Raw genomic sequence first — 14,306 nt, 5'->3', positions numbered from 1 at the left:
TTGAATTTTAGACAATATGAAATGGATTGGATGATATATGTATGGTTTCAAATATATTTTTATATTAAAATCTTGCAAAGGAGAAAATTTTGAGCATTCTACTTGTGAATAATTAATTAGGTCAAATGTCTACTAAAGAGAAAGAAAAGTTAATTGAAGGACTTTATAATTTTTTAGAGCTTGAAAGTTAATATAATTGAAATAACTTTGTGGACCATAAAAAAAATTAGATAGTATTTAGTAAATATCATAATAAACCAACATTATTGTTATTATATTATATTCTAAATCTATTATGACTTGATCTTTAATTTTTAGTTATCCGTTTTTCATCTTTTAAAAATATTAACTTACTTATTCTATATATGAAAGCTTAGTTTAAGACTAAGCAAAATATTATTTTACTTTATTGAATTCTACGAGACTAAAATTTAAAAAGAAATATATAATCTTTTGACCAATCAAGTTATCTTAAGAATGTAATCGTTTTATCACTTTTATTATGAGTTATTTTAAAATATATTATTTAAATTAATTATCAATGATCGACCTAAAACATAATATATATGAAAAAAACTTAAATATTTAAAATAATAAACATCAAAACTACAAATAATTGTGCTATTAATTCAAAACCTTTTTAAAAACCACAGTTTTAAATTTAATTTGAACATTCATATTTTATATTGTAATGGTAATGATTTGATCAATATTTCATAAAAGAAAATATTTTTAAAAAATAAAATATAAACTAATTCTAAATAGTTTAGTGGATACAACGTATCAATAGATAAAAGATTTATTGCCTCGAATGTAAGAGTTCCAAAAACTTAAATATGTGTTTAAAATAATTTTTAAAAATTACTTAATTGGTAGAAAACATAAAGAGTCATCTAATTTTAAATCTATTTTCTTAAGAATGAGAGACTAAAATAACCAAATTGAAACTACAGAGACCAAATATACATTATTTCTGAAAATTCGAGGACTAAAAATGTAATTTTCTCTTCAATATAAATGATAACTGTTTTCTATTTTAAAAAATAGTTTGTTCAACTCTATTTGTATTTTTCAAAGTGAGAAAAAATGTTTTTCACTCAGTCAATCAAAGTGTATGTGAATAGTCGTGTAGGGTTCTTGAATTAAATGCCCATCTCTCCAACTCTAAAATAACGGTAGAGCCATACAATCATACAATTTAATGCACATTAATATATATATATATATATTTTGAGAAGAATATTTTGAGTTGAAAAATTTAGAAGAGTAATACTTGAATGTAGCGTATTTCAAAAAATTTTTTTGGTTATATGTGACAAATTTATTGTTAGACCTTGCATAGAAAATGGGTAGATGTATTTAAATGTATATATATTAATTTAGAAAAGGAAAATTTGATTAGAAAGTGACAATTTTTTGAGTGCTCCTCTTAATTTAGTACTTTATTTATGGCTCCTCTTTCTAAATTGCTTCTATTAAATAAAATGTAGATGCAAATTCGAATTATAGTGTAATAATGATAAATATTATGTACTAAAAGTTGAAAAATATATTTTGTTTTTTTCCATATAAATCTTGAAACATGGCCAATATACAACATTTGGGTTGTGGCTTTTCAATCATTGGTTGTTGGGCACATTAATGTTGAGAAAGAAAGAAAAGCAAAAAAAATAATGTAATAATAAATCTCTTGGGCAATTGTGTTGTTTTTATCAGAAAAAAAATGTGAAATTACAATTAGGGACAAAAAAATTCATTTCCTAAACATTTACTTGTACCCTTGTAAGAAAATAAAGATTGTTATATCATCACTAGAAAAATAAGACAAGTCCTAATCTTACAAGAGAATCTCAACTTAAACACAAAATCCACATCTAACTTGTATAAATTATAATATATAGTTACAAACACAATCCTAGACAAGGGTTAATTTAGAGCATCTAACTCAAATAGTATAATATTAAATAGTACAAAAAATCAAAATCCGCATCTAACTTAAATAGTATAATATTAATTTAATGCTTTTTTTATTTTACGATGAATTTGACATACCTATTAGTTTAAATAATTTTTAAAAATATACAATTTTTTTTTTTTTTTAAAAAAAATCATCAATGGTTACATATTCTTCTAAAATTGATTTTTATCACAATTTTGTTTGGTTGTGTAAATTAATTTACAAATGCCAGATTATCATAAAAAGAAAGGAACAATAAGAGATTGTAAGCTTTAACTTTGAGGGCAAATTTGTAATTATAGCATGATTAAGGTTTTAGAATAGTTATTTATTTATTTGTTTATTTTTTAGCTCAACATATATACGCAAGAGATTTGAACCTGTGTCTTCTTTAGAGATGAGCATCGGTCGATTGGAGTTAGTTTTTTATCAAATCGTCGTCGAACCAACTATGATCGATTTAGTAAATATTCAAACTGACCTAGACCGTCGAGGAATAAAGTCTATTGATCTCTTTTAACTTTTTTTTTTTGAAATTTTTCCAAACTGATATCAACCGACCGACTTCGATTCAGTTGATCGGCTTGATTTTTCAGTCTATCATATTCACTTTTGATCCTCTTGGTCGACGATTTATACTTTATGTCAGCCAAATTAGCTTTAAGGTAAAAGAGTTGGAAAATTGAATCATTTCAGATTATTTTTTTTCTCTTGACTGATTATTGAAAAAATGATTATTAACCAATCTAATTATTTCATTTTACTGCCAAACACTCTAGAATTTTTCGACAATGCTTCTAGACTATAATAATTGCTAAAAAGGTTAATATGAACACTCTTGATATTTAAAAAAATGCTTATTAGGAACTATAAAGTAGTGTGGGAGTTTAGGTAAAAGTCTTAATTATCAAATTTGAATTTACACCACACGGATTCAATTATGACGCCCATATAGGTTGGTGATTTCATTTCTAAAAAGACATTTTATTTTTTTTGGTTTGAATATAAAGTTGAGTGTAAAATCTAGAATACTAAGTTTTGTAGTCCACTACCCACAATGATTAGACACGAATTTGGGCAAATATAAAATATGTATAATATTTAAATAATCAAGCATGTGCATACGTGACAATACTAAGGTGTAAATATTTTATGGGTTTGGGAAATTCCAAGACATTTCAATGTTGGTTAAAGTGTTCAATTATTTTGTTTGCTTACTTTTTAACATTTCAATTGACCATATGGTTGGTTAGGCAAAACATAAATATATTCGAATCAAATGGATGCTTCCAAAAGTCTTAGGTTTGTTTAATGTCACTTTGAAACTTCTTTTTTTCTACATATCTTTGATGGTCCTGGTGAAGTAGTTCTTAAAATTATAACCTCATTTTATTAATCTATTTTCTTATTAAAAAAATATCCCATCTCTAAATATTAAATATTATTTTATTTAACATTTTATTTTATTAATGAATTTCAAATTTATATTTCATTTGGATCATCTCTAAGTTTCATAATATTACATTTTTACTTTTTACTTTTGAGTTGAATTTCAAGTTAGTCTATTTTTGCTAATGCTTACTTTATTATTTTTGAAGATAATCTTAATAGTGATAAATAATTAGTAAAATTTGATTTAATATTTTTTTTACAATGTGGATAGGGGATTCGAATTTCGAACCATAGACTTTGAGTTATTAATATATTTATATATCAATTGAATTATGCTCGTTTTGATCTTTGTTTAATGTTAACAATAAAAATTAATGTGAATATTTATTAAAAGAATCATTCTTAAATCTTAGACACTTGAAATAAAAATTGAATCCATTTAAAGTCCATTCACATTTTTTCTAACCTAATGTTTTGCCGCTTAGACTCATTCATCTTTTCACTAAGAACAAACCAGAACATCGATTTTAATTAGTTAGTATTATATTATATTTTATTTTATTTGTAATTGACATTTTTAATTTCTTTTAAATACTTTTGACAATACATATAGGCTAAATGATAAGGGTATAAGTTAACTAAATTAAAATATCTTAACGAAATTAAGTATGCATGACTACTCATTCTTTTTAAAAAAAATTTATCAAACTATGTAGTATAGATTGGCTTCGGATATAGCGATAGAATGATAGGATATTAAAATATGACAATATTTTGTAATGATATATAAGTAATTTATATCCAATTACATCGATAAAATTTGATAAAATTATTGTTATGGATGTTTTTGGACTAAATGACATTAAACGACTTTATGAAGTTTGCAAATTATCCAATAAAAAAAAGACGAAATTCGAACCAAAAAACCACTCTTTAAGACCTAATTAAGGCGTGAGTAGAGTAGAATTTGGACCAAGTCCTTAAAGCATATTACGACCTACTTGGGCCTCAAGAAGAGGATAATTTGGGTTAGAAACCCAAACCAACCTCATTGATTTTGGTTTCAACCAAGGATGAGGCCGAGGTCGAGTCTTCAAAATTGATGAACGGGATATGTTAAATGCATACTTGGACCGATTTGGTTCGAGATTAATTTAGGTTTGACTCGAGATGACTCGGAATTCTTAATTCACTATAAATACATCATCGTGACTTTAAAAGAGGTAAATCTATTCTAAAACCCAAACACTCTACTTGCTACACGGTGATACTTTCTGACGTAGTCATTGGAAGGCTATATGGCAAGCATAATATCAGTGTGCAAATCTTTCTATCTAGTAGATCATGTTCTTTTATGAATTACAAATTTATTGTTGTTATCACATAAAGACTCAAATGTATTTTTTTCGATATCAAACCACTACAATGATCCAAATGAAAAACTTTTAATTAACATAGCTCAAATCATCATAGTGTTCAATTAAAATAATAATAATAATAAATAATGAGATGGAGTTGGAAGTAAAGTCCAAAAGTTTGATTTTGTCAAAAGAAATTTCCCTATCCCTAATCAGCCAAACCCACTAGCACTCTGTATTTGGGATTTCAGCCTCCCTTACTTGTAATTAGAAAAAAGGGCAATTGGTTGGTTGTTGTTCCCCTCCCAGCCTAATGCCCCCCTCTAGCTCTCAAAATCCAACAAAAACCCTGCCCCTCCCATCATCAACTTAATTATCAATTTTGTATCTTCTACCATATCAATACATTCTTCTTCTTTTTTTTCCCTATGTCACAAGACATATGAAATATAATATAGATACTTTTTTTTTAATACAAAATTAGGACATCTTTTGATTCGCAACCGAATTATATTTTATCCTTTCACATCTAATGACATAGAGGATTTAGATTCTGTTTCTAAAAACTATTTTCAAATTATGTGATCCAAATAATGTTAATGCTAAAAGTAACATTTTATATTTTCAGCTATCTAGATTTTGAATTTTGAATTTTAAAATGTAGAATTATATTGAATAATGTTAAACTGTTTAGAAATATGACATGTCAAGTTATAAACTCAATTAACTTTTTTTTTTTAATAAAAATATGTATCACGTAATGTATTATAATTATATAATATTATAAAATAATAATTATATAGAAAAGTTGACACAAATCATGCTCATAAATCAATTAATAATAGTTTATACCCATCCATTATTTAGTGGCTAACTATAACCAATTTAATGGTTTATAAATATATTATCAAACATATTTAAATTAATTGTTTAAATTATAATCTAATTTCTAAATCTGTTACTAAAAATATGAAATACAATTATGTTTTCTTTTAATTCGTTTTAATAAGATTCTTATGCATTAAAAAATCAGCATGAATATAAACATAAAGATTCAACAACATTTGAATCATTTTTTAATCTAGACTGGAAAAAGGGAAATAGGAAAAAAAAACTTATATTGTCCAAACTTAAAACTAAAAAAAGAGTATTCTCTAATTTTTACATTACCCGCATTAAGAACCATGCAATTGGATCTCCAATAACATTAAGCATTATTCAAATTAATAATAATAATAACAACATTAAGCAACGAAAAGCCATATATATATATATATATATTAAAAAAAATAAAAGTACAGTTTGTTGTTAAAAAATTAAAAATTTAAATTTAATTATTAACTTTCATAGAAGTGCATCGATTTACTCATTTTATTATGTTTTGTTTACAAAAAAAAAAAAAAAGATTGTATGTGACTTGTAATTATATCATGTAAATCGATTTAGATGTTCAATTACAATTTTTTTTTTAAAATTTGTTCATGCATCAATTCTAATAATTTATTTTCTACGATCATATTTATAGAAATCTACACATGTGTGAGTATTAATATGTGTATGATTTTTAATGTTATCCTCCTTAAAAATTTAAATTGATTCACTTATAAAAACTGAAAAATTAACTGATATAAATTATAAATTTTGCACGATTGTTTTTTAAACGAAAAAGTGAAAAAAAGGACCATACAAAACGATATACCAAAAAAAGTTGATGGTTTAAATTTATACAATTATTAGTTTATTGTTTTAATTGATATGACGTATAAATTAATAATTTTCCTTTTCTTGATCAAATGTCGTAAGAAAAACGATCATTAACAAAACATTTTGGTTCCTTTTTGACTGAAAGAAGATAAGTGACAATTTCGAAAAGAAAAAGGCAATTTCGAAAAGAAAAAGCGATTCTCTTTTAAAAATAAAATAAACAAAAGACAAGATATGAAAAAGAACTTTGTTTTTTCTTTTTATTTTTTGCGTTGAAAAAAAATCTAATGGCACTTAAAATCAATACTAAGATTAAGGGAGTTCACTAACCACAACCACAAATTATAAAATAATCACATTTTATTTTCTTTTGTTTTAATGGTAAATGAGTCGGTGGGTAAGTGATGTTTGGCTCTGCTTTTTCCTCTTCTTCTTTAACCTAATTATTTTTATTCCCATAAAATTATAAACTTTCACTTTCTCATTTAATATTTAGTTGTTGAACCCCTCCTTTCTACCACCATTTAATTATTTTCCAAAAAAGTCAACCTCACTTTCTTTCTCTCTTTTTTTTCTTCATTATATATATATATATATATATATATTTTACATTTCCCCTTCAACATTAATTTTCAGTATTCCCATCCATTTTAATTGCCCACCCACATATTTATACTTCATTTTCATTTTAATTTTTAGCTTAATTTTAGTAATCTAACTCTTCTTAAATATAAAAAAATAACTAAAATATTTAAAAATATAGAAAAATATCACTTTATATCAGTGATAGACTACTCTCATGTATCGATATTGATAGATGTCTATCAATATCTATTACGGATAGATTGTGACATTTTGTTATATTTGAAAATATTTCCAATAGTTTTTTTTTATTTAAAATAATTTTTCTTGAACTGTGTTCAATGATATGATTATCTTTTATATTGTAAAGAAAAAAGAAGGCTGAGGTATTTTAATTTAAAGCCATTGATCAATGAATGTGCTAAGGAGTTGCTACATATTTTTCTTTGATAATAAATGGTGTATCCTCATACTCTTTATGAAAGAACCCACAATAATTCTTTTAGGTGTGACATTTGGGTCCACCTCCAACTCACCTACCTCTTCCTAGCCCCCTACATTTACCAAAATTTATCACATCCATCACCCATGTATGTCAAGGAATGTAATTTTAAGTTTCTCTATAAATATTTTAACATAGTTTCTTATGGTTATTTTTTTAAAAAAAAATTAAACTCTTCTTTTAAAAAAAATTCTTAAAAAGTAGGCTAAGTTATACAAAACACCTATAACTTTAGGATGGGTTCCCACAACCAAAGTGTTATATTATTACAAAGTTAAAGTTCAAAAGTAAAAATAAAAATTTATGGATATTTTTTTAACTCATTTTAATGTTAAATTATATTTAATATGGTTTAGCCTAAAAAAAATACAAGTGGCTTAACCAAGTAATGTTAGATTGATAATCAAAGGGTCCATTTCTTTTAATGCATGATTTATAATTTATTTTGTAATTTTTTTTTTAATACAACAACTCTAGTGTGGGAGATCGACCTCCAATTTCTAGGGAGGGAGACAAAGTGAATTAGTCGTAGCTTTGAAAAATTTAGCATTGAATTAATTTTAATGCAAATATTGGTTTTCAAATTGATTAAAAATTTGAAAAGCGGGTGGCAGTAACCTTGGGCGGTAGCTACTTACCTTTCTTCCGTTCCGGTAGACTTGGATTAACCTCAGCCCATTTAACCAAGCCCAATGGGCTCTTGTATTCTCCAAGCCCATTTCCCCTTTGCAGACTCATTCCATACTAATCTTTACGGGGATTTCTACGTCAAATGCCTAAAGAATTCGTTAATATCTTAAATATTCCATTTTTTACACAAAAAAAAAAAAAAAAAATCTATTGGACTCCCTTATTTCATTAACATCAATGATTATTTACAATTTAGCCCTCATCTGCGTTATATATATATATTTTAATTTCTCTCTTCTCATACACACTCTCTCCCCAATAGTATATTTCATATATTCTCTCCCCATAGTTCACGCTCATTTCTTCCTCTTCCCTCTTTTTTCTCCTTCACCCACCCTCTTTTTTCTCCTTGGCACAGCGAGACGAACAAATCCGGTAGACGACGACAGAGAGAGAGATCCATGGCAGTCATGGCTGAAGAAGAATGAAAATGAAATGTTATGTATTAACCCCCATATGAATTTTATTTTTTTTTCCTATTTTTTATATAAACTGCGATATATATGTATTTTTTTTAGCTTTTGTAGGAAATTTGACATACTATTGTATATATATTCATTAATTTGATATAAACAAGTGTTTTTTTAGACTGATTGTATTATGATATATATATTGTGGTGTAAATGAAATTTATGAAGATTTATATACTATAGTATCATATATTGATTTATATTGTAATTTATGTCCAACCTTGAGTCAATCTCTAATTTATAAACGGTATATATTTCATATATTGTATTTAAAATAACCATTAATTCATAAAAAAAAAACCAATCAATTGATATGTGAAAATCGACGTAAATAGAAAATAAAATTTCGTTAAATGCATTTTTTTCAAATTGAAAAATAGAAAATAAATTAAAATAAATGCATTTTATCTCACCAATTGATAAATGAGAAAAACTATATTAGATACATTTTCTCTTTATAATAAATGTATTTTCTCTTTCCATCATTAAGGTAGTTTCCAAAATAGGAAAAAAAATACATATAAAAGGAATATAAATATATAAAAAGGATAAAATTGTCCAAAAAATATTACTAAAAGACCTTTTTGAAAAAAAAAAATAAATTTAAAGACATTTATAAAAATATATGGCCAAAGATAGGCTTCTTATGTAAACTCTCATCTTTACAATCATGTAATTTTTATGAAAAACTATAATAATATTTATGCCTGTTTGGTAATCATTTGATTTTTAATTTTTGATTTTTAGTTTTTTTTTTTAAAACTAAGTCTATACATACTACTTCCACCACCAAATTCTTTCTTTATTATCTACATTTTACCAAGGGTTTAAAAGACAAGCCAAATTTTAAAAACTAACAAAAAAGTAACTTTTAGGGCCCGTTTGGTAACTAGATGGAATTTTAATCAAAATGATTACCAAACAGGACTTTAAAAACTTTTTTTGTTTTTGAAATTCAGTTAAAAATTGAACCATGATACTTAAGAAAGATATATCCATTGTAAAAATGGAGAATAAATAGACTTGATCTTCAAAAACCAAAAACAAAAAACAAAATGATTACTAAACAGAACCTTATTTATTCATCATTCAAAAAAGTTCATAGCATTTTATCCGAGTATGCATTTTGTTTTTGTTTGTTTTTACCCAAATTAACGAAGGAAGACAAATTTAATGTTGTATCATATACCAGTAATCACTTTTAAATTATTATCATTGCTAGGAAGGGAGCTTGATTGAATAAAGTACTACATTTATCATAGCTTTTGTTCCTTGCTCTATGAGTCCAGCTTGTTAAATGATTAATAGGGACAAATAAGTAATATTTTACTATTATCATAGAGTAGAAGATTCCAACCTTTTACGTCTTGATGGTACAAAAATCTTTACAAACATGTAATTCTCCCTAAATGCATACAAATAATAATAGTAATATTATTCATAATAGGAAGTTCAATAAAAAATAAATTAGTTCATAGTTTGTCGATAATGTTAAGAATATGAAAAGGTTAAACATTTGATGATATTTTATTCAAGTATATGCCATTGTTGACATTGAAATATAAAGCATCTTTGATGTCAATCGGTATCCTTACTCTTATGAAAAAACATTATTAATCTCAGTTTTGTAAGACTCGGAAAATCAAACATGGCGGTTTCTTCTACACACTATGATAGAGATGGTTTGTAAGTCAATCAAACAAGAATCTAAAAAAGAAACAGAATGAAGGCTGTGAAATTAAAAAATAATAGTTTCAAAAACACGGCAAAAAGAGCATAGCTCAATTGAAATATAGATATGTTAATCTGCGGTTTGAATTCCTCCATCACTATTGAAAGCACTTTCAAGTTGAACTCTAGGATTGAATTTTAATCCTACAACAATTTAGGAGATAAGCTAACAATCATAACATTAAGTTTAACATGTTGATTGTCTTGAAATAGTGTAATACGAACCTATTGTTGTCAATACGGGCACTTTCTCATCAAGGATGTGCCAAAGCTTCAACAAATGCCTCCTTGAGAAGTGGATTAGAAGCAGCAAGTCTCGTAGCTGTGATATCAAATTCTCTACCAGATCTGAAGCAAAAACCAGTCAGTAAAACCCAAAACAAACAAACAAGTTTCTCTACTCTTTGATTAATGTTGAAGAATACAAGAGATGGCATAAAAAGAAACTCCCTGTGATTACTTACGGGTCATAGACTAATCCTCCAGCTTCCGTTACGATTACAGCGCCAGCAGCTGCGTCCCAAGGACCTCCATAGCAATTTATATAGAATAAATCGACTCTTCCACACGCAACGTCACAGAGATTTAACGCACACGATCCACTTATCCTAAGAGATCTCACCTGCAGGTATAATAGATAGAGATGGATGATAATAACCAAAACCATTTTGAATCAAGATGTCAACTTTTGAATGAGCTTAAAAAACAACTTTAAGTGCACCTTAAAGAGAAGCCTGTTAATTCTGCCAGTAATATCATCGATTGTCAATTTGTCGCGTGACGTTCCAGTCTGCTCATCCAGCATTCAACAATTAAGATTGGTTTTTTCACCCTGTTTAATTTGAAGTGTGGCATAACATCTTGATTTGAGTGCTGAATTTTACCTCACTAGCCAGAAGAGATTTGATTAGTTCATCTTGGGAGGATACTGCAGAATGTAGAAATTCATTTAAGAAAAAGGAAATGCAAAACTTTAAGATAATTGATGTAACCAAGCTAACCATGCCTGGTTCTTGACTTGAAAGGTTGAATTTGAAAGATCATAAAAACTCACCTTTAATGGCTTTTCCATTGAGATAAGCACCTTGTCCACGAATACCAGTAAAAAGCTACACATGATAAGGAGAAGACTGAATCAAACTATAAATGAATTCCGCTCATAAAAAGCTGATATGTTAGTGAGTATTAAAAGTACAAAGGCAAATTAAGTGTGAAATTTCAGACATTATAAAGCAGAATCCAAGCTATATAGTTCTAACAGTCATAGTTAGAATTAATATGTGAGAGTTGGAAGTGGTGGAGCCAAGATTTCCTCACCTCATCAATGATTGGATTGAATACAACACCAACTGTTGGAACTTTGCCAATAGTTAAACCAATTGAGACACAAACAAAGGGAAATCTGACAAAAATTTGAAAAGTTATTGAGATTTTATAAACAATAAATGAGATTGGATAACCACAGAGCATATAGATAAACTAGCACCCATGAACAAAGTTAGTAGTTCCATCAATGGGATCAACTATCCATGTGGGCTCATCAGTCAGCTCCACAGCACCATAAGCAGCAGTAGTTTCTTCTCCAATGAACTAAAACGATGAACGATTGAACCAAAAAAGATCACAGACCAATCCAAATAACAGATTTTCCCATGAAGAAACTGACTAAAACTAACCTTATGCGATGAGAAATGCTGCTTGAGATGACTAAACACAAGATCTTCACAAGCTTTGTCAGTTTCAGTGACCAAATCCACCTCCATTCCAATACAAAACTCAGTATAATCCAAAAACAAAACAAAGGGCATTGAAATTTGACCCTGAGATAATGGATATAATAAAGGGTACCTCTCCTTTGTGTTCAACATGTTTGGTCTGGTAAAATTTCTCACGGATCAACTACAAGAAAGGAACCCAAAATTAAAATCAGAGAAAAACCCAAATCAGTATTTAGAAAAAGAAACCTGGTGGAATGGATTTGAAAGCGAAATGAGTAGAGGATCGTAAACAAGAACAAAGATCAGACCTGACCGGCTTTCTTGGCGGCATCAACAGCAGCGGCAAGGAAGTCCTGAAGGGAATCTAAAATCAGGGGAATTTTTTATAGAAATGATTAGATGGGAAGTTAGGGACGATAAAATAGAAATGAAATGGAAAATTTTGAAACGCATTCGACTGAGAAATTGACGAGGCCATTAGCCAACCCACCATTTTCCGGCATCGTTTTTTCTGTGGAGAAATCAGAAATGGGGAAGGAGGGAGTTAAAAAAGTGGTATGTTTTTCTGGATTCTATCATTAGCATATGCATGCGTCTGTATACAGTGGAGACTGGAGAAGAATCTTCACTAAGAGTCTGCAAGAAAAATAAATCAAGGGGATGTACTCAGGGAGCTGGTGATAGAAAAAGGAAATGTGCTCTGCCTTTTAATATTTAATTAGAATTTTGAAAATATATTAGTTTTTTTTAGCATGTAATAAATAAATAATCTACTGTTTTTAAATATAAAAAAAAACAAATAAAAATATTTATAGATTAGTTTATCATTTATCGCGGTCTATCACATATTGACAGTAATATTTTGTTATTATTTGTAAATATTTTTAGTAATTTTGTCAATTAAAATAATTTTTTTATAAATAATACATATATTTGTTTTAAATTTTAATTACTATAATATTTAAAAGTTAAATAATATAGCAATTTTAATTACTTATGAGTTGTAGATTTAGTATTTCGCGGATTATTTGTGTGATTTACATCGTATAGGGACAATTCAAAGTTTTTCTTTTAAGCACAATTGCAATTCCATTATGCACGAACTTGCTAACATATACCCGCAAACATCGACTAATATCAATTTGTCTAGAAGATCATTCATCACGGGTGGATTTCCTTCTAAAAGTTGGTCATTGTTTTTCCTAATTTGTTGTTTCTTGTTTGTTTTTGTCAACAACAACAATAATAATGTAAGAATTTTTATTTTAATGTTTTGATATTATCATTAATTTCAAAAAATTCTTCTTGGTTGTATTAAAATAAAAATTGTATTCATACTTCAACATATATTTTAATATAATGCAGTAATTTTTATTTCAAGTTATCACATGTTTGTCATTATAGTCACTCTCATGCACCAAAAGAATATGTAATGTTATATATATATATGTGTGTGAAATCTTATAGTTTTAATTCAAAGTAATTAAAGAGGGTTAGTTTTTGTTTTAACAATATTTATGTCCTAAAGCATATATTTAAACCTTGTTTTCATAAAATATATTATAGGTTACATTTAAATTATTAAAAAAAATGATTCAAAACTTTTTTTTTTCTCAAAGATTATGAAATCCTACATTTATATTTTTTTTATTTAAAATAAAGAAGTTTGTCCTCGTTATTTTCGTATAAGTTTTGTTTCTTTAAACCTTTTCAAAATGTTCACTAAAATCTCTTTTTTTTGGGAAAAAAATAGTTTTATTTATCTATATTATTAAATATAAGAATAGTTGAGGCAGTTAATTCTCGTAGGTTTCAAAGATTTTGTCGGTTTTATAAATTATGAAAAAAATCGTTTTTAAGAACACGATCTTGTTATTATTAATAAAATATAACAAATTTTTATATTTAAAATATTAAAATAGATACATCATTTATAATTTTAAAGTAAAATATTAAGCCTTTCTTCAACACAAATCTCAAAATTTTAATTTTAATATTTATGTAAATATTTTATATTTTGAAAAAATGGTTTATTTATTGATTTTATTAAATTTAAGAATGACTGAGGTTTTTTTTTTTTTTTTTTTTTTTTTTTTTTTTAATTTCAAATTTTGTTTGTTCTATAAAATTATAAAAAGAATAATAATTGTTTTTTTAAAAAGAACAAAATCTTGTTATTATATATATATATATTTACCAACC

The 14,306-nt window shown here is 26.6% G+C and overlaps 1 protein-coding gene across 5 annotated transcripts; it reads right to left on the bottom strand.

Annotated features, from left to right (window-relative positions):
* Nucleotides 1-8,303: 8,303 nt before the first annotated feature.
* LOC120073866 (inositol monophosphatase 1-like) lies at nt 8,304-12,809 on the bottom strand. Of its 5 annotated transcripts, none has more exons than XM_039026756.2 (12): nt 12,595-12,806; nt 12,413-12,468; nt 12,235-12,285; nt 12,063-12,143; nt 11,873-11,976; nt 11,704-11,788; nt 11,441-11,495; nt 11,271-11,314; nt 11,108-11,176; nt 10,851-11,008; nt 10,612-10,734; nt 8,304-8,599 (listed from the first exon to the last, which is right to left on the bottom strand). In XM_039026756.2, the coding sequence occupies exons 1-11, from the start codon at nt 12,605-12,607 to the stop codon at nt 10,641-10,643; spliced, it is 810 nt and encodes a 269-aa protein (XP_038882684.1). In that variant the 5' UTR covers nt 12,608-12,806; the 3' UTR covers nt 8,304-8,599; nt 10,612-10,640. The 5 variants fall into 5 exon arrangements, with proteins under 5 accessions (XP_038882684.1, XP_038882683.1, XP_090168256.1 ...); XM_039026755.2 differs by lacking the exon at nt 8,304-8,599 and adding an exon at nt 10,408-10,530; XM_090312130.1 differs by lacking the exon at nt 8,304-8,599 and adding an exon at nt 10,408-10,530 and having other exon boundaries at nt 12,413-12,457; nt 12,595-12,780.
* Between the last annotated feature and the right edge of the window lie 1,497 nt (nt 12,810-14,306).

The sequence above is a fragment of the Benincasa hispida genome, chromosome 3, assembly GCF_027475165.1.
Source record: "Benincasa hispida cultivar pf3 chromosome 3, pf3_genome.v1.1, whole genome shotgun sequence".
NCBI classification, from domain to species: domain Eukaryota; kingdom Viridiplantae; phylum Streptophyta; class Magnoliopsida; order Cucurbitales; family Cucurbitaceae; genus Benincasa; species Benincasa hispida.
This window is presented reverse-complemented; position numbering and strand designations above follow the sequence as displayed.

Coding starts and splice junctions, on each gene's coding strand:
- LOC120073866 (XM_039026756.2), bottom strand. Junction 11,977..12,062: donor AGCATTTCTCATCGCATAAG/GTTAGTTTTAGT, acceptor TCATCGTTTTAG/TTCATTGGAGAAGAAACTAC. Junction 11,496..11,703: donor TCAATCCAATCATTGATGAG/GTGAGGAAATCT, acceptor TATCATGTGTAG/CTTTTTACTGGTATTCGTGG.